Genomic DNA, 23,441 nt, shown 5'->3' on the forward strand with positions numbered 1-23,441 from the left:
AAGTTCCTGTAGAGGTCTGTCTTTGTCGTTTTTGTTTAATGGCCTCTAGGTTACAGATACTTAAATTGTTCTGCAACTTAATGACTTTATAAGAAAAAAAATACCCACTAAGCTTTTAAGGTTGCATGCCTTCATCTGCACGGTTGGGTTAAAGAATAAAATACAATCTTCTGTTTAAAATCTCTCAATAACTGGAGATATTCCTGCTTAAAACAAGCAGGAGCTGAGCCCCCGGCGAGGCGCGGCCACTTCCTGGTGGGAAGGCCGGGCTGTCTGCGTAGCTCGCTGGTCCGAGTGTCCCGCATCGGGTTGCTTGCGGGTCCGGAGCGGCCAAGGCCAGCGCAGGCTTGGCGCTCAGTTCTCAGTGCATGTGGGTCTCCCGCAGCTGAGCCTGGTCACTCCATAGCGCCATGTCCAAGCCACCTCCCAAACCGGTCAAACCAGATCAAGAATTTCATTTGTACTCTACCACAGCAAGAAACTTCTGGATACAGCAAGCCACATGACATCTGCAGTCCAGGAGAGAGAAGGATGTATGCTCCCACTCAGATAGCATCCTCCTTTTTATCCGGATGGAGTACTCAAACCAGGATGGTGTGGCCCTTGTTTAGGATCAGGGTTCACAACTCAGTTAACCTAATCAATGCAATCCCTCTAGGCATTTTTTTCCAAATTTTTATTAGGTATTTTCTTCATTTACATTTCAAATGCTATCCTGAAAGTCCCCTATACCCTCACCCACCCTGCTCCCCTACCCACCCACTCCCACTTCTTGGCCCGGTGTTCCCCTGTACTGGGGCATATAAAGTTTGCAAGATCAAGGGGCCTCTCTTCCCAATGATGGCCAACTAGGCCATCTTCTGCTACGTATGCAGCTAGAGACACGAGCTCTGGGGATACCAAAATACCCATGGAAGGAGTTACAGAGACAAAGTTTGGAGCTGAGTCGAAAGGATGGACATCCAGAGACTGCCCCACCCGGGATCCATCCCATAATCAGCCACCAAACGCAGACACTATTGTATATGCCAGCAAGATTTTGCTGAAAGGACCCTGATATAGCTGTTTCTTGTGAGGCTATGCCAAGTGCCTGGCAAACACAGAAGTGGATGCTCACAGTCATCTATTGGATGGAACACAGGGTCCCCAATGGAGGAGCTAGAGAAAGTACCCAAGGAGCTGAAGGGGTCTGCAACCCTATAGGTGGAACAACAATATGAACTAACCCTCCAGGCATTCTTAAAGGCTGACTTACTCTAGATGATCCTCATGGGTAAATCTGGACGCTTGTCCCCTGTGTGATTCCATAGCCTATGTCAGTGTGAAGCATCACAGAGAGCAAGGGACATTAAACAACAAAGTTAATGATGCATCTTTCAGGCTAAGCAGCCTGTACCCAACAAGGGCCATTGGTGGGAGGAGGCAGCCCAGGCAAATTCTGGGAAATCTTGAAAGGAGAGACCTCTCCCCCATTTCCCCTCCCCACAACAAGAGTTGGGGGAGAAGGGGAGCATTCAGAGTTGCCCTTTAGACATTTCTTTTTTTCTTTTCTGCTTTCTTCTTCCCTTGATTCTGCTTGCTTCTATCTGTTTCTTTTTGAGACAGAGTCTCCCTGTCTAGCTCTAGCTGGTCTGGAACTTACTGTGTATAGCCCAGGCTTGCCTGGATGGAATACACTGAGCTCAGTCTGCCTCTGCCTCCTGGGTGCAGAGATCAGATGCATTAGAAACCCTCCTCTGTGTCTGGTTTAGACCTTCCGTAATCTAGCTTGTATGTTAGGCCTTGCACTGGGCTCTGGGATCTCCCAGGAGCTGTCAGATGAAGCTCCATCCTTACTTGTTGTGTCCTAACTTAGTTTATGTATCTACAATTCGATGTCTGACTATTCTCATTTAATTGTTTAATCTTGTAATTAAAAAAAAAGAAAAAAACGGGCTGGTGAGATGGCTCAGTGGGTAAGAGCACCCGACTGCTCTTCCGAAGGTCAGGAGTTCAAATCCCAGCAACCACATGGTGGTTCACAACCATCCAATCACGAGATCTGACTCCCTCTTCTGGAGTGTCTGAAGATAGCGACAGTGTACTTACATATAATAAATAAATAAATAAATAAATAAATAAAATCTTAAAAAAAAAAAAAAAAGAAAAAGAAAAAAGATAAAACAAAACAAACAAACAAAAAGCAGAGCTGATCTTGTTAAAAGTTAATATTCGCCGGGCATGGTGGCGCATGCCTTTAATCCCAGCACTTGGGAGGCAGAGGCAGGCAGATTTCTGAGTTCGAGGCCAGCCTGATCTACAGAGTGAGTTCCAGGACAGCCAGAGAAACCCTGTCTCCAAAAACCAAAAACTAAAAAACAAAACAAACAAACAAACAAACAAGTTAATACTCCTTTGGAAGAAGGAGGTAAGGGAACTGATGAGATGGCTCGCAGTTAAGAGCACTGGCTGCTCTTCCTGATGCCTGGAGTTCAGCTCCCAGCAGCTACATGCTGGCCCACATGCAGACAGAGCACTCATACATAAAAACAGAATACATACGTAATTTTCTTTTTTTTAAAAAGGAGATAAGCAAGATCATTGGACCTTCACCTACGAATCCAGTCACTCCTTCCAGCTGGTCACATGCATTAGGCCCTAATCCCATGATGCTTCAAGGTTTTGTGGAGAAACTTGGGTATACAGGCTAAAGACTAAGGATAAGGATGAGGTCCAGCTGTGCATCAACGGAAAAGCTGTTATGTACACTGGACAAAGGCTCCAGACATTGTCTAACTCCCCCTTAGGAAAAAAAATATCTTGCAACAAATGATAAACTTGTTATTGTTGTGTCTCATGCTATTTCAATTTTAAAAGAGGAATATATATATATATATATATATATATATATATATATATATATAATAAGGATAGCTAAATGTAATGTAGGCGTTTGACTTTGCCTCTCTTTCTTGGTTCTTGTTTACAAAAATTGGTCCCTCGTTCAAGGTCATGTCTTAGATATTCAAATCTACTGCTAAAATATAAACTTTCGTTCTCTCTCAGGATCCGTAAGACAATTTGGGTTACATACTCCATAACAGCCAGCCTGGTCTACAGAGTGAGTTCCAGGACAGCCAGTACTACACAGAGAAACCTGTCTTGAAAAGAAATATTTATTTATTAAATAAGTAAATATTCTCTCAACCAATACAAAAAAAAAAAACAGTCATAGCATTAGACCATTATTTGACTGCCACTCTGATGCACTGCGTGCTGAGGAGTCGAGGTCATGAATGACTGGTCCCTATCAACAGGGACACCACTGAGCCATGTGTTTGTTGTGCTTGAAATTGGGGATGGCTGTTACTCAAATCCATCGGATATCTGGATCAGATGGAACTGATGGTATGTTAAGGTATCAAGGACAGGACTGGAAAGATGGCTCTGTTAAGGGCACTTTCTACATTTCCAGAGAGCCTTGGCTCTGTTTACAGAGCAGACATGGCAGCTCACAGCAGCTGTAACACTTCCATGGCTTCTAACTCCCTCTTCTGGCCTCCAGCAGCACATGCATACAGGCGGGCTAAACATCCATAAAATAAATAAACTTTAAAAAGGAAAAGTCTGGTGTAATGGCGCATACTTCTTATTCAAGCATTAGGGAGGCAGAGGAAGGCAGCTCTTCCTGAGTTCAAGACCAGCCTGGTCTACAGAGTGAGCCTATACACACACACACACACTACACATACACACACACACACACACAAACTACACACACACACACTACACACACACACATACTACACACACACACACACACACACACAACTACACACACACACACTACACACACACGCACACACACACACACACACACACAGTGTGAAGGACTGGGCACCTGGTGGCATCAGTGAAAACACACATACCCCATCCCCATCCACACTGACATTTTCTGGAGATGCCAGAGCTGGGCCCAGGCTAGAGGCAAGTGTCAGAGAACCACAAGACCCACACAGTCATTTTGCGACCAGGGACACAAAAGGCATCCCACACTGGTTTCCTTGTCCTTCCCAGGAGGCTGGCCACAGTTCGTGGATCCTTCATGTGGGTAGTGGATAGGGAGTTGGGTTTGGAGGGGAACCAGGCTGGTAAGCATCGAGTACCCTGGAGGATCCTGAGAAGAAAGAAACTCATGGTGCCTGCAGGGGACACCACGGATCCTAGAGCCAGGAACTGATCTCTGCACCGGATATGCTAGCTTCTGAGTGAGGAGGAGGAAGAGGACGGTGATGGGCAAGAGCAGCCTCGGTGCTGGAGGGACTGCATCTCTGAAGGCTTTGGCTAGATCCGTCTAAAAGAGATGTTACTAAAAATAATGGAACCCGGCTTTTAGTTCTGCTTGAGAGGCACAAACAGGAGGATCTTTGAGTTTGAGGCCAGCCTGGAGGCACAGAACATCCATGGGCTACATAGTGAAACCTGTTGAGAGAGAGAGAGAGAGAGAGAGAGAGAGAGAGAGAGAGAGAGAGAGAGAGGAAGGATGAACTAATAATAATTAGAACAGGCTGGAGAGAAGGCTTGGCAGCAAAGAGCACTCGCTTCTCTCCCAGAAGACCCAGAATAGATCCCCTGCACATGCGTGGTGGCTCACAAAGGTCTATATCTCCAGTTTCAGAAAATCTGATGCCTCCATTTTGGCCTCTATCAGCACCATGCACAAATGTGGTGCACAAACATACAGGTAAACACTCATACACATTAAATTAAGAATTGTAGCCGGGCGTGGTGGCGCACACCTTTAATCCCAGCACTTGGGAGGCAGAGGCAGGTGGATTTCTGAGTTCAAGGCCAACCTGGTCTACAAAGTGAGTTCCAGGACAGCCAGGGCTACACAGAGAAACCCTGTCTCAAAAAACAAAACAAAACAAAACAAAACAAAAAAAAATTGTAACTTTAGGGTTGGAGAAATGGCTCAGTGGGTAGGAGCACCGACTGCTCTTCTGGAGGTCCGAGTTCAAATCCCAGCAACCACATGGTGGCTCACAACCATTCATAATGAGATCTGACACCCTCTTCTGGTGTGTCAGAAGACAGCTACAGTGTACTTATGTATAATAATAAATAAATCTTTGGACCAGAGCAAGCAGGGACTGAGTGAGTGGGATTGACCTGAGTGAGCAGAGGTCCTTTAAAAAAATTTAATTGCCAACAACCACATGAAGGCTCACAACCCTCTGTACAGCTACAGTGTACTCACATACATAAAATAAATAAATAAATAAATCTTTTAAAAAATTGAGGCCAGGCAGTGGTGGCGCACACATTTAATCCCAGCACTTGGGAGGCAGAGGCAAGTGGATTTCTGAGTTCAAGGCCAGCCTGGTCTACAAAGTGAGTTCCAGGACAGCCAGGGCTATACAGAGAAACCCTGTCTCGAACCACCCCCAAAAAAAAATTGGAAAAAAAATCTTGCTTATGGCAAAGAAAGCACTAACATTTTAGATGCCTCTTACTTTGGAATAAGCTCTTTCCACAGTCCCATCTTTTGACCCAAAGCACACTGGTTCATTTCCTTCATCCAGTCCTCTCCTGATCCCAGAGTCCCTAAACATCTGAAACAATTTTGTTTGTTTTTGAGACAGGGTTTCTCTGTATAGCCCTGGCTGTCCTGGAACTCACTTTGTAGACCAGGCTGGCCTCGAACTCAGAAGTCCACCTGCCTCTGCCTCCCAAGTGCTAGGATTAAAGGTGTGCGCCACCACCGCCCCGCTCATCTGAAACAATTCACCACCGCCCCGCTCATCTGAAACAATTTGAGGGGCTATCCTATGCTACTCAATTTCATTTGCTGGACCAAATCTGGAGGAAGTTTATATACATAAAATATACATACACACACATATATATGATAGTCTCACTAGGTAGCCCACGGTGGCCTCAAATTCATGATCTACCTTGCTGGCAGGCATTACAGGTGTGTACCACCAAATGGCCAGTCCATATCAACAACACACATTCACTTGGGACTTCACAGGCTCAGAGCATCCTTCACTTCCCACACCTCCCACCTTGAGACAGGATCTTATTGTTCAACACTGCATACAGCAGCCTAATTCGCCACGCAGCTTCTATAGGGCCCCCTGGTTTTGCATCTCATCTCTCCATTGGAGCCTAGGGATTACTGACACCTGTGTCGCTGTGTCCAGGGTTTTAGTGGGTTCTAGGGAGCTGAGCTCAGGCCTATACAGCTTATACAGCAAACATTTAACCCATAGAGCCACACACTTTTTCTCGGACTTGATTTGGCATTACCCTAATGGGTTACCTTCAGCTTGTTGAGGTTCTTGTTGTTTTGAGATAAGTTTTCACTGTGCAGTGAAGCGGAAACTTATAGTTCTTTGGAAAGTTAGTTATATCAAATGCTGTGTTGCTGGGGCACACAGGTGAAAGGATATCTTGCTAAGCAAACACACGAGAGACTGTTTTCCTGAAGCAGACACAGGTGAAAAGGATGTTTGGATATAGCAGACATGTGAAAGGACGCTTGATGAAAGAATATAAATCTGACGCCACAGACAGTGGCAGACGAGCACCGAGCCAGGGTTTGGTTTGCTCTGCCTTGCTATTCTTTACTAAAGACTGTTTTTCTTCTTTGTATTCTTCTCCCCTCCTGCCACTGTGGCCTTGGGGTCAGGGTGGGGGGTGGGGCACAGCCACCCCCTCCCACCACCTACCTTCTTCAAGTGGAGGCTAAGGCTGAGGCTGAAGGGCTGCTGGAGGTGAATCCTTTCAGGAAAAGGCATGAGGGGAGGGGTAACTTGGAGGATGGGCAACACCAGGCTTTCGTCAACATGGAAGGCTGTGGAGATTAAGGCCTCAGGCATTCTGTTTTAGGTTGTGTCTGCCAGATTCTCTCTTCCTTGGAGCTGCTCCGGTCCCTGAGAGACTATATCTCTGAGCTGGGTCAGCAGGGCCAGTTGAGTGATGACGGTCAGACCAGTTTCTTCTGTGGGTCTGAACCAGGGGGCCCCATCTTCTCTGTAGCAGCCAGCTGCACACGTCCATTCTCTGCCAGCTAGCTCCCTCTTAGTCCTGTCCTCAGCGTGAGGGAGCCCATTTACATAGCAATGTTGAGCTCAACTTGAGATAACCCTGACATTGTGGGAAATGCCCAAGAACCACTCTTCATGGTCCTGCGGCAGCTTGCCAATTCCATGGCCTCAGGCTCAGGCCTGTTCGTGAGCCTGGCGGTTTCTTCAGGCTTGAACTACAGTTGCTGGTTTGTGTCTGATGTCTGCTTGATGAAAGGACTGGTCTGCAGCTGCTGGTTCATGTGTGTAGTCTGTATGCCTAGAGGACTGGTCTGCAGCTGCTGAGTCATATTTGGTGTTTGCTACAGGACTGAACTGCTGACAAAGATCGAACTCGTCCCCAAAGAACTATTGCTGAACAGGTCCACTTCCCCCAGACCCTAATAACTTTCCTCTAACACTGCCTCTGCTGGGTGGTGAGCTAGAGGAGAGGTTAAACCCTTATTAAAAGTAGGTTGCAAAAAATGTATGCCTACAGTGTAGCCCTGGTTGACTTGGAACTCATTGTGTAGACCAGACTTGAGCTCACAGAGATCTACCTGCCTCTGCCTCCCTAGTGCTGGGTTCGGGGGTCTTTACTATCACACCCAGCCCAGTTTTCTGATTTTACAATAAAGAGGTGAGTGAGCTATGCTAATTCCTTTTCTTCATCTTTTATTTGTTTGGGTTTTGTTTTGTTTAGACACAATAGTTCTCAATTCTGAATGATAAGCTCAAAGAAAGTCCTCATTTGTAAAGCGAGACCTAAGCACACTGATGACATCATAGAAAGGAAGATTCCGAGAGAAGAGTCAGAGCTCCCTGGAAGCCGGGGCTGTGGTTGGACTGAGCTTGGCTTGAGGGGATCCCGAGAAGGGACTTTGGGTTATACACCTGAGCTGTCTTTGTTCCAGGGGCTCCAAGACAGTCATGGATCAATCTTCAAGGAGGGACGAGTCTTACCATGAGACACACCCCGGTAGCTTAGACCCAAGCCATCAATCCCACCCCCACCCCCACCCCCACCCCACCCTGCATAGGCCAAACCAAGGTGGCGTCTATTACGATTCTCCTCAGCATGGGATGTTCCAACAACCATACCAACAGCATGGTGGGTTCCATCAACAAAATGAATTGCAGCATTTGCGTGAGTTCTCAGACTCCCATGACAATGCTTTCTCCCATCATTCCTATCAGCAGGACAGGGCTGGTGTCTCTACCTTACCTAATAACATCTCTCACGCTTATGGTGGATCGCACCCCCTTGCTGAGTCCCAGCACTCTGGTGGACCCCAGAGTGGACCTCGTATTGACCCGAATCATCATCCCCACCAAGATGACCCCCATAGACCCAGTGAACCTTTGTCCCACCCCTCCTCTACTGGCAGCCACCAAGGGACAACCCATCAACAATACCATGAGAGGTCTCACCATCTTAACCCCCAGCAGAACAGAGATCATGCAGACACCATTTCCTATCGCTCCAGTACGCGGTTCTATCGCTCCCATGCGCCGTTCAGTCGCCAGGAAAGACCTCATCTCCACGCTGATCACCATCATGAGGGCCATCATGCCCATTCTCACCATGGTGAACATCCCCACCACAAGGAGCAACGGCACTATCACGGAGATCATATGCATCACCATATCCATCATCGCTCCCCAAGTGCCTCCCAACTCTCACACAAGTCTCACAGCACACTTGCCACCTCTCCATCTCATGTGGGATCGAAAAGCACAGCCAGTGGGGCTCGGTACACCTTTGGAGCTCGCTCTCAAATTTTCGGCAAAGCTCAGTCCAGGGAGAGCTTGAGAGAATCAGCCTCTTTGAGTGAAGGGGAGGATCACGTTCAGAAACGCAAAAGTGAGTCTTTCCTGGGGTCCCAACCCAGACTTCTTCCTTGCTCAGATTCATACGCCCAGATCCTGAACTTGCTTTTCAGCCATCAGCAAGCCCAGTCCTCACTTGTTGTGTGCATTCAATCAGCCATTCGCTTCTGGCTGCTCACTCCCCCTTACTCCTTACACTATGGCTCTGAAAGTCTTGCACTGCCTCCTCTAGCCCTCACTCCATTCACTCACATGTGCATGTCTTCACCATTGAGCTAATCATGTAGATACCCAGTCTTCCTGGGTCCTGGCAGCGCAGAGAAAATGCTAGGACAATTGCTTCACTCACAGGGTCCAAAGGTAGGGTTGGGTACAATCCCAGACCATCTAATGATAGGAGCCTGGCATCTTGTACATCAGGAGATTTGGTTCTGTGGATTCTGTGCCCACGTTTGCCCCACTAAACTGTGAAACACTTGCTGAGGACATAACCTGAGAACCAATACTAAAAGGAAAAACCAGTTTACTGGCGAGCATGGAGCGATCCCAATAGTTACAGTCTCCCAGACTCTACCTACAAGTCCAGCAAACACAGCAAAAGTCTCATGAGTGTGCAGAGAAGGACTAATGACTTACTGAAAGGGAATAAAAGTGGTCAGAGTAGGATGGTTTAGCAGGATCTTAAATAGGAAAAGAGATCATCAAGAAGGTGGGATGGTAACAAGAATCAGGTTTTCTTTAAGTTTCCATATGAGCAAAGATAAATCTAGAGTTGTAGGGTCAGGAATGTTTAGAATCTGTCAAACCAAATCCCAAACTGGGCCCCTGATGTGGAAGGTATAAGGACAGTGACCCCAAGGCCAGAACAGGACAAGCAGGATGGCAGGCACATAAGAGGAATGATAATGATGCCCATTCTGGGAGGGTACCTGGGATCACTGCACCCCATCACTACCTGCAAGAGCATAACTTTCTGACTCCTTTACAGAGGCCCAGAGGGCCCACAAGAAGGCACACACCGGGAATATCTTCCAATTGCTATGGGAAAAAATAAGCCATCTCCTTTTGGGTCTTCAGCAAATGATATTGTCACTGACCCAGTCCCTGGGCTTTGAGACCTTTATCTTCATCGTGGTCTGCCTCAACACAGTCATCCTTGTGGCCCAGACTTTCACTGAGCTAGAGATCCGAGGTGGTAAGAGTCACGGGGCCTTGTCCATTAAGCCCGGCAGTGGTGGTGCATGCCTTTAATCCCAGTACTCAGGAAGCAGAGGGACTCAGGTCTCTGTGTGAAGCCAACCTGGTCTACAGGTCCCAGGATAGCCAGGGTTGTACAGAGAAACCATGTCTCAGAAAAAGCAAAAAACAAAAGCAAAAACAATCGACAAAACAACAACAACAACAACAAAAACCTTAAGTTTCCTCATCTTTGCCTCCTGGCAACTTGTTGACATCCCCAGAGGTAGAAATAGTCTGCAGAAAAGCCAACGAACTGTAGGCCATGCTGTTCATAATGTAGCCACCAGGTGGCGATATGCTCTGAGTATACCACTCCAGGTGGGCTGGGTGCTGGGAAGACTTCTACCAAAAGGCCTGGAAGCTTAAAAGTGGAAGGCCTGAGATCACTGGCCTCTAGAAACCCAATATAGCCAGGTGATTGAAAAGTCGTCTCTCAGTGCAGTACATGCACTACCGTTCAAGGCTGCAGTTTTAGAATGCTTATAAAGAACTCTGCCAAGCCTGTTTCTTGTTCCTATTTTACAAACAAGAAAACCCACAAACTGCGTGGTTAAGTCCTTTAAAAGAGCTAGGGGGCTGGAAATATACCTTTAATTCCAGCAGAATGAAGCAGAGGCGGGCAGATCTCCATGAGTTTGAGACCAGCCTGACCTACATAGCAAGTTCCAAAAACAAACAAATAACCAAACGGGTAAAGCAAAACAAAACAGACCAAAAAATCCCAGCCAGGGAAGCCTGGGTGTGGCCTACATGAGGTCCCAGTAACGAGGGAGGAGTAGAGGGTGACCAGGATTCTGGGGATTGTCACTGAGAAAGCCTCTGGTGTCCCCACAGAATGGTACTTCATGGTCTTGGACTCCATCTTCCTCTCCATCTATGTACTAGAAGCAGTCCTCAAGCTAATTGCCCTGGGCCTGGAGTATTTTTATGACCCATGGAACAACCTGGGTGGGTGGGTAAGGTTGCTATAGGATGGGGAGGGGGCACTGAACTGTTTGTGGGGAGCTAAGGACAGAAAAGGGGTGGGGATGGGGTGGTTTTGGAAAGCCTGTAGGTGTGGGCTAAGGGTCTGTTGGGGCCTCCCTAAAACTGAAGCAACACTCTGCCCTTAGACTTCTTCATCATGGTCATGGCAGTGCTGGACTTTGTGCTCCTTCAGATAAACTCGCTCTCATATTCATTCTACAACCACAGCCTGTTCCGGATTCTCAAAGTCTTCAAAAGTATGCGGGCCCTGAGGGCCATCCGGGTTCTTCGGAGGCTCAGGTCATTACCACCAACGCTACTCGCCTTTGTGGAGAATTCTCAAGGAAAAAGGGAACATGGGCCTGGATTTCCAGGGGTTCCGTGGGACATGTTTCTGGGATGGTTGTGGGCCTGCACTGTGGCCCCTTTCCTGCTTGGAATACTTCCCCCTCTGCGGTCCACGCATGAACCACTCTCTTTATTTTTCCTAGGAAGGATCATGACTTGACTAAGTCACCAATGAATTAGGGACACCTTAATTTTAGCATCCAGTCTGGTTACCAGCTACAGCTCTCACTTGCATCCCCACTAATTCAGACTCCCTCTCCATCACTGCCCACAGCATCCTGACCAGCCTCCACGAAGTGGCCGGGACTCTGAGTGGATCTTTACCATCCATCACGGCCATCCTCACCCTCATGTTTACCTGCCTCTGTATCCTGTGCAATGGAGGTTGGGCAGCTGCTGGCCTAGGACAGCTGGGAGTGGGGAGAAGCAGGTCTGGAGGGGCTGAGTGTGACCTGGTGAGAAGTGGTTCAGCGGTGGGTGAAATCAAATCTGGTGACGGTTTGACCCTCAGCAGTCGCTAGTCCTCTTCTCTGTGGTTCTCCGAGCACTGTTTCAGGACTCAGACCCCAAGCGCTTCCAGAACATCTTTACCACACTCTTCACCCTGTTCACCATGCTCACCCTGGACGACTGGTCCCTCATCTACATAGACAACAGGGCCCAAGGTGGGCAGAGGCCAGGATCCAGGGCCTGGTTAGCAGACACTAATAATGACTTAGTTACATCTGCCATGTGGGGGCTGCTGGGACCTGCTGGAAAGGGTGGAAGCTTGGACACCTGTTGATTTCCCTCCCCTAGGCGCCTGGTACATCATACCGATCCTCATGATTTACATTGTCATCCAGTACTTCATCTTCCTCAAGTGAGGCACCAACCAGCTTTACTGCCCAGCTACACCACTGGGTCTTTACCTAACCCACACCAGCCCTCTCACCCTTGCATGCCACACTGCACTCAAAGGACAGTATGTGGCCTCTTCTCTGGTGTCTCCTTTGAGAGCATCCTCCTGTCCCCTCTGCAGCCTGGTGATTGCTGTCCTGGTAGATAACTTCCAGATGGCGTTGCTCAAAGGCCTAGAGAAAGTGAAGCTGGAGGTACCATACACATGGGGCGAGGACTGGGGGGGATGGAAGAACAACACTCCAGGGAGGAAACCCTGGTAGAACGGAGGCCTTTTCTCCAGCAAGCTGCCCGGGTCCATGAGAAGTTGTTGGATGACTCTCTGACAGATCTCAACAAAGCAGGTACTGACCAGTCCTCCCTCCTGTCCCTCTACTTCCCCTCTAGAGTAGCCAGGCTGTTTCAGAGGTTCCGAATCTGCGATATGAGACCATCTAAGTTTAGAACTTTGAGCCAAAGGATTCTAGACAGTCCTCTAAAAGCCAATTAAATGTATCAATTTTTGAAAGACCTTACTTGAAAAACAAATTATGGTTTATCAAACTATTGCTTGTAATGAACTTTCATGGCCTGCAGCAGTTAGTCTTCCTTGAAGCATTTACAACTGCCATTATGAGTCACATAGAACTCAAGGTCACATACACTCATCCAGACTTATGCCTGTAATCCCAGCATTTGGGGGGAGGCAGAGGAGAATCAGAAGTTCCGAAGCAGCCTAGACTATATGAGACACTGTCTCAAGAAAAGGGGTATCCCAGGGGACCTGATGCTCTCTTCTGGCCTCCATGGGTGGGTAGGGTCACACACATAGTGTGCATATATGCATCCTGACAGCACATTCACACAGAACTTTTTAAAACCTTTGAGACGAAAAGAGAGGAAGAAAAAGGGATGGAGATTAGAATCTGAGTTTCTAGACCCTGCTGTAAAATCAGCATAAGATATCACCCACTTATGGTTGATAATTACCTTAAGTAAAAAGATAAATTGGCTCCAATTAACAGAGTGCAAGAGATCTGAGGAATGGCTTGGTCCAGCACTCAAATGATAGTCTGCATCTGGCCTACATTTCTGCCTTGTTGCCCTTTGGTGTTTGGTTGGTTGGTTGGCTGGTTTTGTGTTTTGGTTTTTTACTTTTTTGAGACAGGGCTTCTTTATGTAGCTCTGGCGGTCCTGGAACTTGCTCTGTAGACCAGATTGGCCTTGAACTAAGAGATCCACTTGCCTCTGCCTCCTGAATACTAGGACCAAAGGTGTTTGCTCCCACACCCAGTCCTCTCCCTTCTTGAATGCAGTCATTTGCCGGGTCACCTCCTCACCATGTCCCTTCTTCTTACCCAGACGCCAATGCACAAATGACCGAGGAGGCCTTGAAGATGCAGCTTATTGAGGGAATGTTTGGCAACATGACAGTGAAGTGAGGAGACGGAAGGGAGCGGCTAGGGCTGGGGAGGCAGGGATTGGGTCCAGGGCAAGAGATCTGGAAGCCGGGTGGTAGGGCGGGAAGCAAGAGAACATTGCCTGTCTGTCTTGGGTGGAAGGAAGTAGGTGGAGGGCTAAGGCTTGTTTCCAAGGCTCCAAATGGGACATGGGAAACAGAAGCATCCCTGGGCAGTGAGGAGCAGTTTCTAGCTCACAGATGACTTGTGTTGGCTTCACTACAAGGATCATACCAGTAGCAGAGTGCTCTCTCTCTCTCTCTCTCTCTCTCTCTGCCTCCCTCTCTTTGTGTGTGTGTGTTTTGTGTTGTTTTGTGTTTTGTTTTGAGACAGGGTTTCTGGCTGTTCAAGAACTTGCTCTGTAGACCAAGCTGGCCTTGAACTCAGAGATCCAACCGCCTTTGCCTCCCAAGTGCTGGGACTAAAGGTAGGTGCCACCACTGCCCAGCTTCTCTAAAATCTCCTGACCCTTGTCAGATGCAGGCTCCATGAGGGTTCCAGGGACCCAAAGAGAAATGTTCCTCTGTTACTGCCACTCCTGTCCATCCTGCAGGCCTTGCTGGGTCACTTGACTGACAAGGTTCAGCCAAGTGAAGGGTGAAGGGTGGAGAATCGTGTGGGCGAGGTCTGGGGATCACATGGTGAAACCTCATCGATAATCAATACCCATCCCCGGCCGGGCTAGCTGAAGATTCTTGGTGATGACTTAGAGTCCTTGGCAACAGGCTGGTAACTCAGTTCTCAGGCCTAGTTCTCTTGAGGTTCTCTGTGGAAGCCAAGCCCTGTGCTCCTTCCCCACAGCCAGTCTGGCTCCAGATCATTATACAGGTCACAATTGCAAGCCGTTATCCTCTGGAATTCCACTCACCATGACAGAATCCAACATCTGCAGCCTGGTGTTCAGAGTTCTATATGATTGGGGTAGTGTTAGCTTCCCTCAGATCACGGCCATTGCTACCTACGGCATAACCTTGTTTTGCCCACATTCTTTTCTAAGATGACATATGTATTACTGACAGGCCTCTACCTACACTGTTGTTCTCAGGTTATCTATTGATATCAGGCTCAGATGACCAGTATTTGAGAGAGCCAGTTTAAATTCCTAACTACTGTTGCCTCCTGGGTCACTCTCCTGTTTATCTGACATGTTCCAGGATCTGAGCCACCATTGTGGCCTCTGCCATACTTCTTTGGGGGTATCATCCCTACTGGTCCCCCCACTTAGAATATCTTTCAGTATAGCTTTGGTTTTTACTCTCCGTTAGGCTTAAGCTCGGATCCTAGGCCTTCCTTTACTCTCTGGATAAAGTCCTGGCTGCTTCCTCTACAAGGGCCCTAGGCATTAACAGTGGGTTGTAGTGTCTGGGTCCAAAGGTGATATCAATTCTTGTTCATTTCAACATCCTTGGAGCAACCTGTTTTTCCTACTCCCAGTGTATTTGGCAAATGGATTGATAAGATCCAATGAGTGGGCAAGTGAATGAGAAAGAACACAGGGAAATAAATGGGGGGATGGATGTTGTGTAGACTGAGTGGGTGGATCCAGAGAAGTATCGGTGGGAGAGGGGAGGTAAGTATGCAGTGGTTGGATGGGCAGATGGTGGAATTGGTCCATGGAGAGGCTTGCATGATGAATGGGCAAGATGGAGGTGCAAGTGGCTAAAAGATGAGCCACTGCTGATGCCTCCACGGCACAGACACACACAGACTTTTGGGGGTATTGGAAAACAGTCAGACATATCCGATATAATGGTGTATGCTGGTAACCTCAGTTCTTTGAAAGGCAGAGGCAGAAGAGTCACAAGTTCAAAGCCAATCTGGGCAGCTCAGTGGGAACTCATCTCAAAATAAAAATGCAGAGGCTAGAATAGATGGCTAAGTCTATAAAGCAATCTCTATACAAGCATGAGGGTCTGTGTCATGTAGAACACTAGGTGACGGCGTGCACTCCTGGACCTGTGGTGCCAGCGCTGAGGAGGATGCAGAGTCAGGAGGATCCTGGGGCTTGCTAACCAGCCAGTCTAGCCAATCAGCGAGCTCCGGGTTCAATAGCAGACACCATCTTAGTGAGTAAAGTAGGGAACAATAGAGAAAGACGCCCAATGTCGACTTCTGGCCTTCACATGCGCACACTCCACTCATGTATACCCAGAGACACACATATGTATACCCACAGGCACACACTCATGTATACCCACAGGTGCACATGTACACAAACATACATCTACAAAATAAGTAAAAAAGCAAAATCTAGAGGAGGAGACATACTGGAGATAGACACCTCGTTCATGGTGAGGAGAGCCATGTTGGTCCCTAGGAGCCCAGTCCTTGCCTCTGCCCCTCTCCAGGCAGCGGGTGCTCCACTTCCAGTTCCTGCAGTTGGTGGCAGCGGTAGAACAGCATCAACAGAAGTTTCGTTCCCAAGCGTACGTCATCGATGAGCTTGTGGACATGGCATTTGAGGTGAACCAGGAAGGAGAGGGGCAGGGGAAAGGAAAGGAGAGGCTTGGGGGTGGACGCTCTTACTCAGTGGCGTGGTATCGGCAAAGGCTGGCCCTGGTTCCTTCACACACACACCCTATCTGACCCTACAGGCTGGAGACGACGACTACGGGAAGTGACCCTGAAGAATACTAACCTGAGTTTCTGGCAAGCTACCTACCTCGGTGGGTTGGGACATGGCCCTAATGCTGCTGGTATTATCCAGAACCATGTTGGACTGAGGTCCCAATAGAGTTTTTAAAACCCCTGGAGGGCTCTGTGTCCTTACTGGCTAGCCTGAAGCAAAGGTCAAGAGGCAATCGAATAGTGTGCCGTAGACATATGTTGAAAGTTGCTTGTGGAAGAGGCTCTTCTTGGATCTCCTCTGACCTCACCAGGTTCTAGCCTCTGAGTTCAGTCCAACATGACATTAGCAGAGATCAGAAGAGCGGTATAGAAAGAGGAGCCTGGGGAGAGGATGGAAGACCCACTGTGAAGTCCTTTGATGGGGAGAACCTGTCTGTCCTGGGGTTGGGAGAAAAAAGAACAGACTGAAACAGTCCAGAACTTTCAGGGTTGCATTAGAGGCCAGGCATGGGGCTCAGCACCCAGGAACTCAGGCTTACCAGGAACCCCAATATTTAACATAAGGGTAGCAACTCAGTAGGAATACTAAGAATCCAAATGGATAGTTGGTGACACATGCCTTTAATCCCAGTACTGGAGAATCAGAGGCAGGTGGAACTGTGAGTTCCAGGACAGCCAAGGCTACACACAGAGAAATCCTGTCTTGAAAAACAAAAACAAAACAAAACAAAACAAAACAAAACAAAACAAAACAAAAGCAAACAAGCAAACCCCTCAAAAACCCAAAGGGCCAGGTACATTGGCACATACCTTTAACCCAAGCATTTGGGAGGCAGAGGCAAATGGATCTCTGAGTTTGAGGTCTGGTCTACAAAATGAGTTCCACAACAGCCAGAGCTACACACAGACACCCTGTCTTGAAAAAACAAAAATAAACAAATAATTTAAAGGAACCAGAGGTTTAAAAGAGAGCTAGAAGAGCTGTGGAGATGGCTTGGACCTTAGAGGGCAAGATCACTTCCTGCTCTTCAGAAGGAGTCAAGTGCAGTTCCCAGTACCCACATCAGACTGCTTACAGCCACCTGTAACTCAGATCTAAAGGACCCGCTGGTCTCCGTGGGCACTGCACTCACATGTACAATCCACACACAGAGACAAAAACATTTAAATTAAAATAAAATTCTTTAAACCCCTGTAAATTAAAGGTCACTGACATCACCTTCCCCACTGAAGTGAGCCGCACAACCTTAGTGGAGGCCTAGAGAAGGCCTCTTATCCTTCTAGTGGATGGAGACAGGGCCATGTGACAAGGACCAGTTGCTTTTGGGAGAGGGCCAAAGACAATGAATGGCTACTTCTGCCCAGCTGCTTTAAGGCTCAGATGAGTCCCAAGGGTCTGACTCATCGGAGCCCAGGCAGGATGTCCAGAGCCTGTGTCCACAGTGGGACACAATGGGACTCTTGTCTATACTGAGCATTGAGTCGAGGTGAAACTCAGTTCTGGCTCAGGGGCTCCCCATCAAGGGTCAGCCATCTTCCATCATTTCTAACCATATTGCTCTTAGTAGAGGCCAATCTAGAGGGTTGTGGAGGTTGGAGACTGGTGGTTTGACCAACACCCACACACACCATTGGTTTGTTCCAGGCAGCAGTTCTTTCTCCAGAAACTTAAGACAGAGCATCGCTTGGTGGAGGCTCCTCTCACTAACCCTTGCTTAGTCATGCCCAGGAATACATAAAGCAGAGGAAATACCATCTGGGATTTGGGCACTGATTCCAGGGGTGGAGAAGCCACTAGAGACAGATGTCCTGACTCTTGCCTCCCCTAGCCCTCACACATTCATTCAACAAGTATTTCCTGTCACCTGCCCTATACTGGCTCCATGCTTGGTATCTTCTAGTTGATGGAACTTGGGAAACCTTCCAAGCAGTGACTGCATAGCACAAACTGCACTGTCATGGGTATCAGGTTCCAGTAGAAGCAGGGCTGCGAGTCCCCTCTCAATATCAAATCCAGTCCCTCGGTGTGTCAGGTTTCCCAGGTGACACTCGGCCTCCATTTCCTCCATGACGTGGCCTTTGAAGGCAGTAGATGGAACCCCAGCTGCCCTGGTGTTCATGAGGTCACAGAAGTGGGGTGGGAGAGTCAGACAGGAACAAGTTAGGTGTGAGACCTTTCTTAGGAAGGAAGTGTGAGATAGTGAAGAGTGGCTGTCTGGTTACCCTCCCTGCTACCCCAGTGATGCCAGCTTGAGCCTAGCACCTTCAAAGCAACTGGTGACTATGGCCTGTCCCCAGGTTAGATGCATGTTGGTGTATCTGAACAAGACTTCTGGATGTGATGTAAATGCTGGCTTGGAGGGAGGGGTGCTGTATACTCATCTCTGGGTTACTTAATGCTTCTCCAATGTGTGTGCATTCTGCCTGGTGCCTCTGCTTCTGTCTCTAGGCTGTGTTGCTAGCATCTTCAGGACATGTCCACAGGCACCTGAATGGGTCCTGGGACTGCCTCCCCTAACTGTTTGACCATGTGTATAACAAGAATTACAACTACAAAGAAATTTACAAAGAATCTAACACCTGCTTCCTTCAGTCCAACATGACATTGTCTGGTCCCTGTCCCTCCTGTGAGAGTGATCCCTCCTGGATAGCAGTTCTTGTCCCCTCTGGAACTCCATGGCTCAGGATCATTTAGGAATCTTTCCCAGAGCAAAACTCTGAGAAAGTACCCCTGGGAAGGATGTGAGGGGTGTGTACTGGCTTCATGACCTCTGGCCTAAGGAACTCAGGAGAGAAAGTCACCTCCAGCTGCCAGTACATACGAGAATCTTTGTGAGCTGGAAACCCAGTCCTGTAGGGCCCATGGAGTTGAGCAGCCATCTTACACAACTGTTTGGTACTGAGAGTTCAGCAGGATAGGGGCTTCCCTTCACAAGCTAGCTGATGAGGGGACTGGACTGGATTGGAGACTGCTTGGAGGTCCCTCATGTAGCCACAGTCATGCCCATAAGGCCTGGTGTCGGGGCCTTAGAGGGCTGTAGTCTGAGAACTTGACATTCCCCCAATATATATGTGGTCAAATGTTCCAGACATGCTGAGTTGGAATGGTGCGTGCCTGTGATCCCAGCACTTGGGAGGCGGAGGCAGGTGGACCTCTCAGTTTGAGGCCAGCCTGGTCTACAGAGTGAGTGCTAAGACAGCTAGGGCTATGCAGAGAAACCCTTCCTCAGAAAAAAAGAAAAACATTCCAGCTACCGAGATATGAAAGGCTTTGCTGCTGTCGCAGAATGTACCTTGCTAAAAGCAAGCAAGGTCTCATGAGGGCCCTGTAAGCCGCTGGCTGGTGCTCTTTGCTGCTTCACCATTTGAGGGCAATAACAAGAGCTGTGTCACTAAAAAACTCACTGGTCTGAGCCATCAGGCTTTGCGACCCTCCTGACCCCAGGTTTTGACACCCTCCTCCTCGGAGTCCCAGCATGAACCCTGGGAGAGAGGCTGGACTGGCTCACACAGACATCCCTACTGTAGCTAGTCTCCGGTATCCATCTTCTGTGTCTTTCTTTCCTCCTCTGAGACCACTGAAAATGTCTGGAAGAGGGGCTTCCTCTGAGGACCCTACCCTCAGTACTGCCTCAGAGGGATCAGTAGGGGCTCCCCTGGAGGGTAAGGACATGGTGCCCAGTCAGCTGTGGGGTTCTGAGAGTCACTGGGAGCAGAGTGAGGGTCAGGGTGAGTGAAACACACAGGAGAAAGCAGTGCAAGAAGCAGAGCTGCAGATTTATTGCAACAGACGTGGCCCGTGGCCCTGAGGCGCCTCCACCATGCTTGTTCCCATGGGGCCCTGACTCTGTCACCCTGGGGCCGGTCACACCTGCACGCAGTCATGCTTTAGAAGCTGAGTAGTGTTCTTCCAGGGGACTTCAAGGAGCTCAAAGTTGCAACGCAGTTTCTGAGAGGGAAGCACAGAGGACAAGGAGGGTGAGGTTGGCAGCAACCTCCTCCTCCCAGAAGTCAGCCCCCCTGACGGCCACGTCTCTCTGGAGCCGGGGACAGACCATGAGTGGTCCCAAAACATGGAATCAGAAGGCAGGAGATGCTCCCAGGTTTATCTCAGGCAACTCCTACCCCACGAGGAATCCCCAGTCTCTCTTCTGCACTCCACCCTGGCCTGAGTCATACAAGAGCCAAAGCGAACAGGTGGAGCCAGGCTTCTGCCTGACCAGATAGACTGGTCAGGATAGACAAGCTAAGGGCCTCAGACCCTGCATGGGGTTGGGATGGGGTCGGTGCTGTTACCTCCTGCTGCCCCCCTGCAGCCAGAGGGCAGGTGGTGAGGTCCATGTGTTCTCCAGAGACTCTGGTCTTTCGGCACTCTGTGCTTTCTATGTCCAAAGTCAGGTAGTACTTGATGCCAGCCACCAGCTGGGAACCAAACAGGGCAGGTGAGAGATGCCTGGGAGTCCAACCTGTGTGTCTATGCTTTCCCTCCCTCTAAGAGTCTCCACTCTCCCAGGCAAATGCAACCCTCTGACCTACATATTCAGACCTGGAGTGGAGGCAGGAACTTCTGTGTGTGAGCAGAGCCCTAGGCTGGGCAAGAAGCTGGAGAGCTCCTGTCTGCGGCTAGACTGTAAAGGTGAATGGTATGTGGCACCTACACTGGGCCCTTCCACTCCACCTGGCAGGTTGGGGAAGTGAGGTTAGTTATGCCAAAGGAGGCTGCATCCTGCATTTCTTTGATAGTTAGATAGCGCTGCTTCCAGAGGACTTTACTAATCTGTTTTGTTTTGAAGTATTTCATAGAAAGGTCTGGGGGTTATGGTTGGTTTTAGTGCCCCCTTGTGTTTGGTAGCAAGCTAAGCAGCTCTCTGTTTATCTCCTGTCTCCTGTCACCTGTCCTCGGTCCCCCTGTCCCTGTCCCTCTCCAAATTGTCCCTCTCCACAGCCACTCTGTTCCATAACCTGTCCCACAACCTCTGTCCCAGCCACCGCACCTGATATTTTGCATCGATGACTTTGGTGTCTCGGAAGTAGTAGAGGCTGTCGCTGCCCATATTGTAGCTGGCCACAGCTGCCTGTGCGGCCTTTTGCACCCGCGGGTCGGTGGGTGACAAGTTCTGGCGTTCTCCGGTCCTGCGGCTCCGCAGCTCGGCGCGGGCGTCAGGTGACAGGGTCAGGAGGCAGAATGCGAGCAGGCCAAGGCCCATCGCCAGCGGGAAGTGAGGACGCTCCATAGCCGCGGATTCAGTGTCTGGACTTCCATCCTGCGCGGCTTTTACAGCCTTCGCGGGCCCCTCCCGGCCCCGCCCAACGCCTGCTTGTTTCCTTAGCAAGCCTGGACCAGCTTGCAGGTGCCTGGAGGCGGGTGCACCTCCCCTACCTACGCAGTGTAAGAACCAGAGATGGCACACAGGTCCCAGAACCTCTACGTGTAGAGATGCTGGCCTATCATTCCTATCTCCCAGGAGGGAGAGAACAGTTCATACCAGGGCCCTGACGTTTGAGTTGCCAAAAGCAATTATATGGTTACATTCTTACTGCTATCATTTTATCATTTCCTTTTCTCTTTCTTTCTTTCTTTCTTTCTTTCTTTCTTTCTCTCTCTCTTTCTTTCTTGTTTGTTTGTTTGTTTCGAGACAGGGTTTCTCTGTGTAGCTCTGGCTGTCCTGGAACTCACTTTGTAGACCAGACTGGTCTCGAACTCAGAAATCACCTGCCTCTGCCTCCCGAGTGCTGGGATTAAAGGTGTGCACCACTATCATCCGGCATTGCCACCATTTTCTTATCGTGCCATTTTTAGAGAAATTATAACTCCCAGCCTGCATTTCTTCTTCTGAAAAATAAATGCTATAAGGATCGATGAACTGACACAGGTAAAGAGCCTAAGAGAGGCCGGGTGCCATGCAAACAAACGGTGGGTGGGTAGGAGTCCTTACTACTCAAGCCGGCACTACTGTCCCTCACAGCCATGGTGGACCCGGTTGGCTGACCCTTTCACTTTGCAGAGGTGGGACGCCATGGCACAGAAGGGAGAAGTAATATGTGCAACGATTTCAACTGGTCCCTAGTAAGTAAGTATACTGAAGAGCCTAAGTCGTGTGTGTGTGTGTGTGTGTGTGTGCTATAAAATAAGATCTTGTGTGTCCCTGGCTGACCTTGAATTTCATAGCTCAGGATGACTTTGAACTCCTGATCTCCCTGCTTCTCCCTTCCAAGTGCTAGCATTACCATCATATTTTATTTGGTGCTGAGAACAGAATGCAGGGCTTCATGTGTGCTAGAGACAAGCACTCTACCAACTAATATCCCTAGCCTCATTTCATTTTGCTGGGCTTGAACCTAGGGTCTTATGCATGCTGGGCAAACACTTCACCTGCAGCCCTCGTTTTTTTTGTTTGTTTGTTTGTTTGTTTGTTTTGTTTTCAAGACAGGGTTTCTCTATGTATCCCTGGCTGTCCTGGAACTCACTCTGTATGTAGACCAGGCTGGCCTCGTACTCAGAGATCTGCCTGCCTCTGCCTCCCAAGTGCTGGGATTAAAGGCATGCGCCACCATGCCCGGCATGCAGCCCTCGTTTTACTCCTTATCTCTAGATAGGGACTTGTTGATCACCCAGGCTGACCGTGAAGCCCTTGCTCTGTAGACTGCAGGCCTTGAGTCTGTGGCTTCCCAGCTTCAGCCTCCTGGCAGGGATTACAAGCCTGTGCTACCAGGTCAAGTTCTTGTCTATGTTCTTAGCTCAGGCTGAGTTTGAAAAGAAAGACTTGCCTCCGAAGAGGGGTGAGTCACGCCAGGTGCCATCTTTCTAACTGGGAGGCTTTGGATAGTCACTCAGGGCCTGGGTGTCCTACGGGAAATAGGATGACAAGTCTTTTTTCCTAAAGCTGTTCTTCTGACTGACAATGACAGTTCCACACTCTCATCCCTAAGGACACTGGACATCCAGTGGGGTAGGAGCAGATCAGCCACCCCATGGCAGCTGCACGTGGGCTGCCCTGGCAAAGTTTCCTTCCCCGGGCATCTTATTTCATGTTTTCTGACTAGCTCAAAGCCACTTTCCCTCTTTTCTTTTTTTTTTCCCCACTTTACTTATCTATTT

At 48.9% G+C, this 23,441-nt stretch overlaps 2 protein-coding genes across 5 annotated transcripts; one reads left to right on the plus strand and one right to left on the minus strand.

Annotated features, from left to right (window-relative positions):
* The first annotated feature begins 7,856 nt into the window (after positions 1 to 7,856).
* Positions 7,857 to 16,523, plus strand: Catsper1 (cation channel, sperm associated 1). 4 transcript variants are annotated; one of them, XM_006531708.2, is made up of 13 exons: positions 8,061 to 8,163; positions 8,253 to 8,916; positions 9,871 to 10,077; positions 10,956 to 11,069; positions 11,234 to 11,387; positions 11,710 to 11,801; positions 11,957 to 12,100; positions 12,234 to 12,297; positions 12,457 to 12,529; positions 12,619 to 12,679; positions 13,677 to 13,752; positions 16,123 to 16,237; positions 16,369 to 16,523. In XM_006531708.2, exons 1-13 carry the CDS (start codon positions 8,131 to 8,133, stop codon positions 16,393 to 16,395), a joined length of 1,824 nt encoding a protein of 607 aa, XP_006531771.1. In that variant the 5' UTR covers positions 8,061 to 8,130; the 3' UTR covers positions 16,396 to 16,523. The 4 variants fall into 4 exon arrangements, 3 of the variants coding, with proteins under 3 accessions (NP_647462.1, XP_006531771.1, XP_017173630.1); XR_001782577.2 differs by having other exon boundaries at positions 7,857 to 8,916; positions 10,956 to 11,073; NM_139301.3 differs by having other exon boundaries at positions 7,867 to 8,916; positions 16,369 to 16,522.
* A 423-nt stretch (positions 16,524 to 16,946) lies between these two features.
* Cst6 (cystatin E/M) lies at positions 16,947 to 21,816 on the minus strand. Its single transcript, NM_028623.5, has 3 exons — positions 21,337 to 21,816; positions 20,639 to 20,764; positions 16,947 to 20,291 (listed from the first exon to the last, which is right to left on the minus strand). Exons 1-3 carry the CDS (start codon positions 21,574 to 21,576, stop codon positions 20,208 to 20,210), a joined length of 450 nt encoding a protein of 149 aa, NP_082899.1. The 5' UTR covers positions 21,577 to 21,816; the 3' UTR covers positions 16,947 to 20,207.
* Between the last annotated feature and the right edge of the window lie 1,625 nt (positions 21,817 to 23,441).

The sequence above is a fragment of the Mus musculus genome, chromosome 19, assembly GCF_000001635.26.
Source record: "Mus musculus strain C57BL/6J chromosome 19, GRCm38.p6 C57BL/6J".
Classification (NCBI taxonomy): Eukaryota; Metazoa; Chordata; class Mammalia; order Rodentia; family Muridae; genus Mus; species Mus musculus.

Excerpts from the sequence above, each read along its gene's own strand:
- Catsper1 (NM_139301.3), top strand. The coding sequence starts at position 7,983 with ATGGATCAATCTTCAAGGAGGGACGAGTCTTACCATGAGACACACCCC. Across the intron at positions 11,802-11,956 it reads CCTCATGTTTACCTGCCTCT|TCCTCTTCTCTGTGGTTCTC; the intron begins GTATCCTGTGCA and ends AGCAGTCGCTAG. Across the intron at positions 12,530-12,618 it reads TAGAGAAAGTGAAGCTGGAG|CAAGCTGCCCGGGTCCATGA; the intron begins GTACCATACACA and ends CCTTTTCTCCAG.
- Cst6 (NM_028623.5), bottom strand. The coding sequence starts at position 21,576 with ATGGAGCGTCCTCACTTCCCGCTGGCGATGGGCCTTGGCCTGCTCGCA. Across the intron at positions 20,765-21,336 it reads TCATCGATGCAAAATATCAG|CTGGTGGCTGGCATCAAGTA; the intron begins GTGCGGTGGCTG and ends TTTGGTTCCCAG. Across the intron at positions 20,292-20,638 it reads CTGCAGGGGGGCAGCAGGAG|AAACTGCGTTGCAACTTTGA; the intron begins GTAACAGCACCG and ends CTTCCCTCTCAG.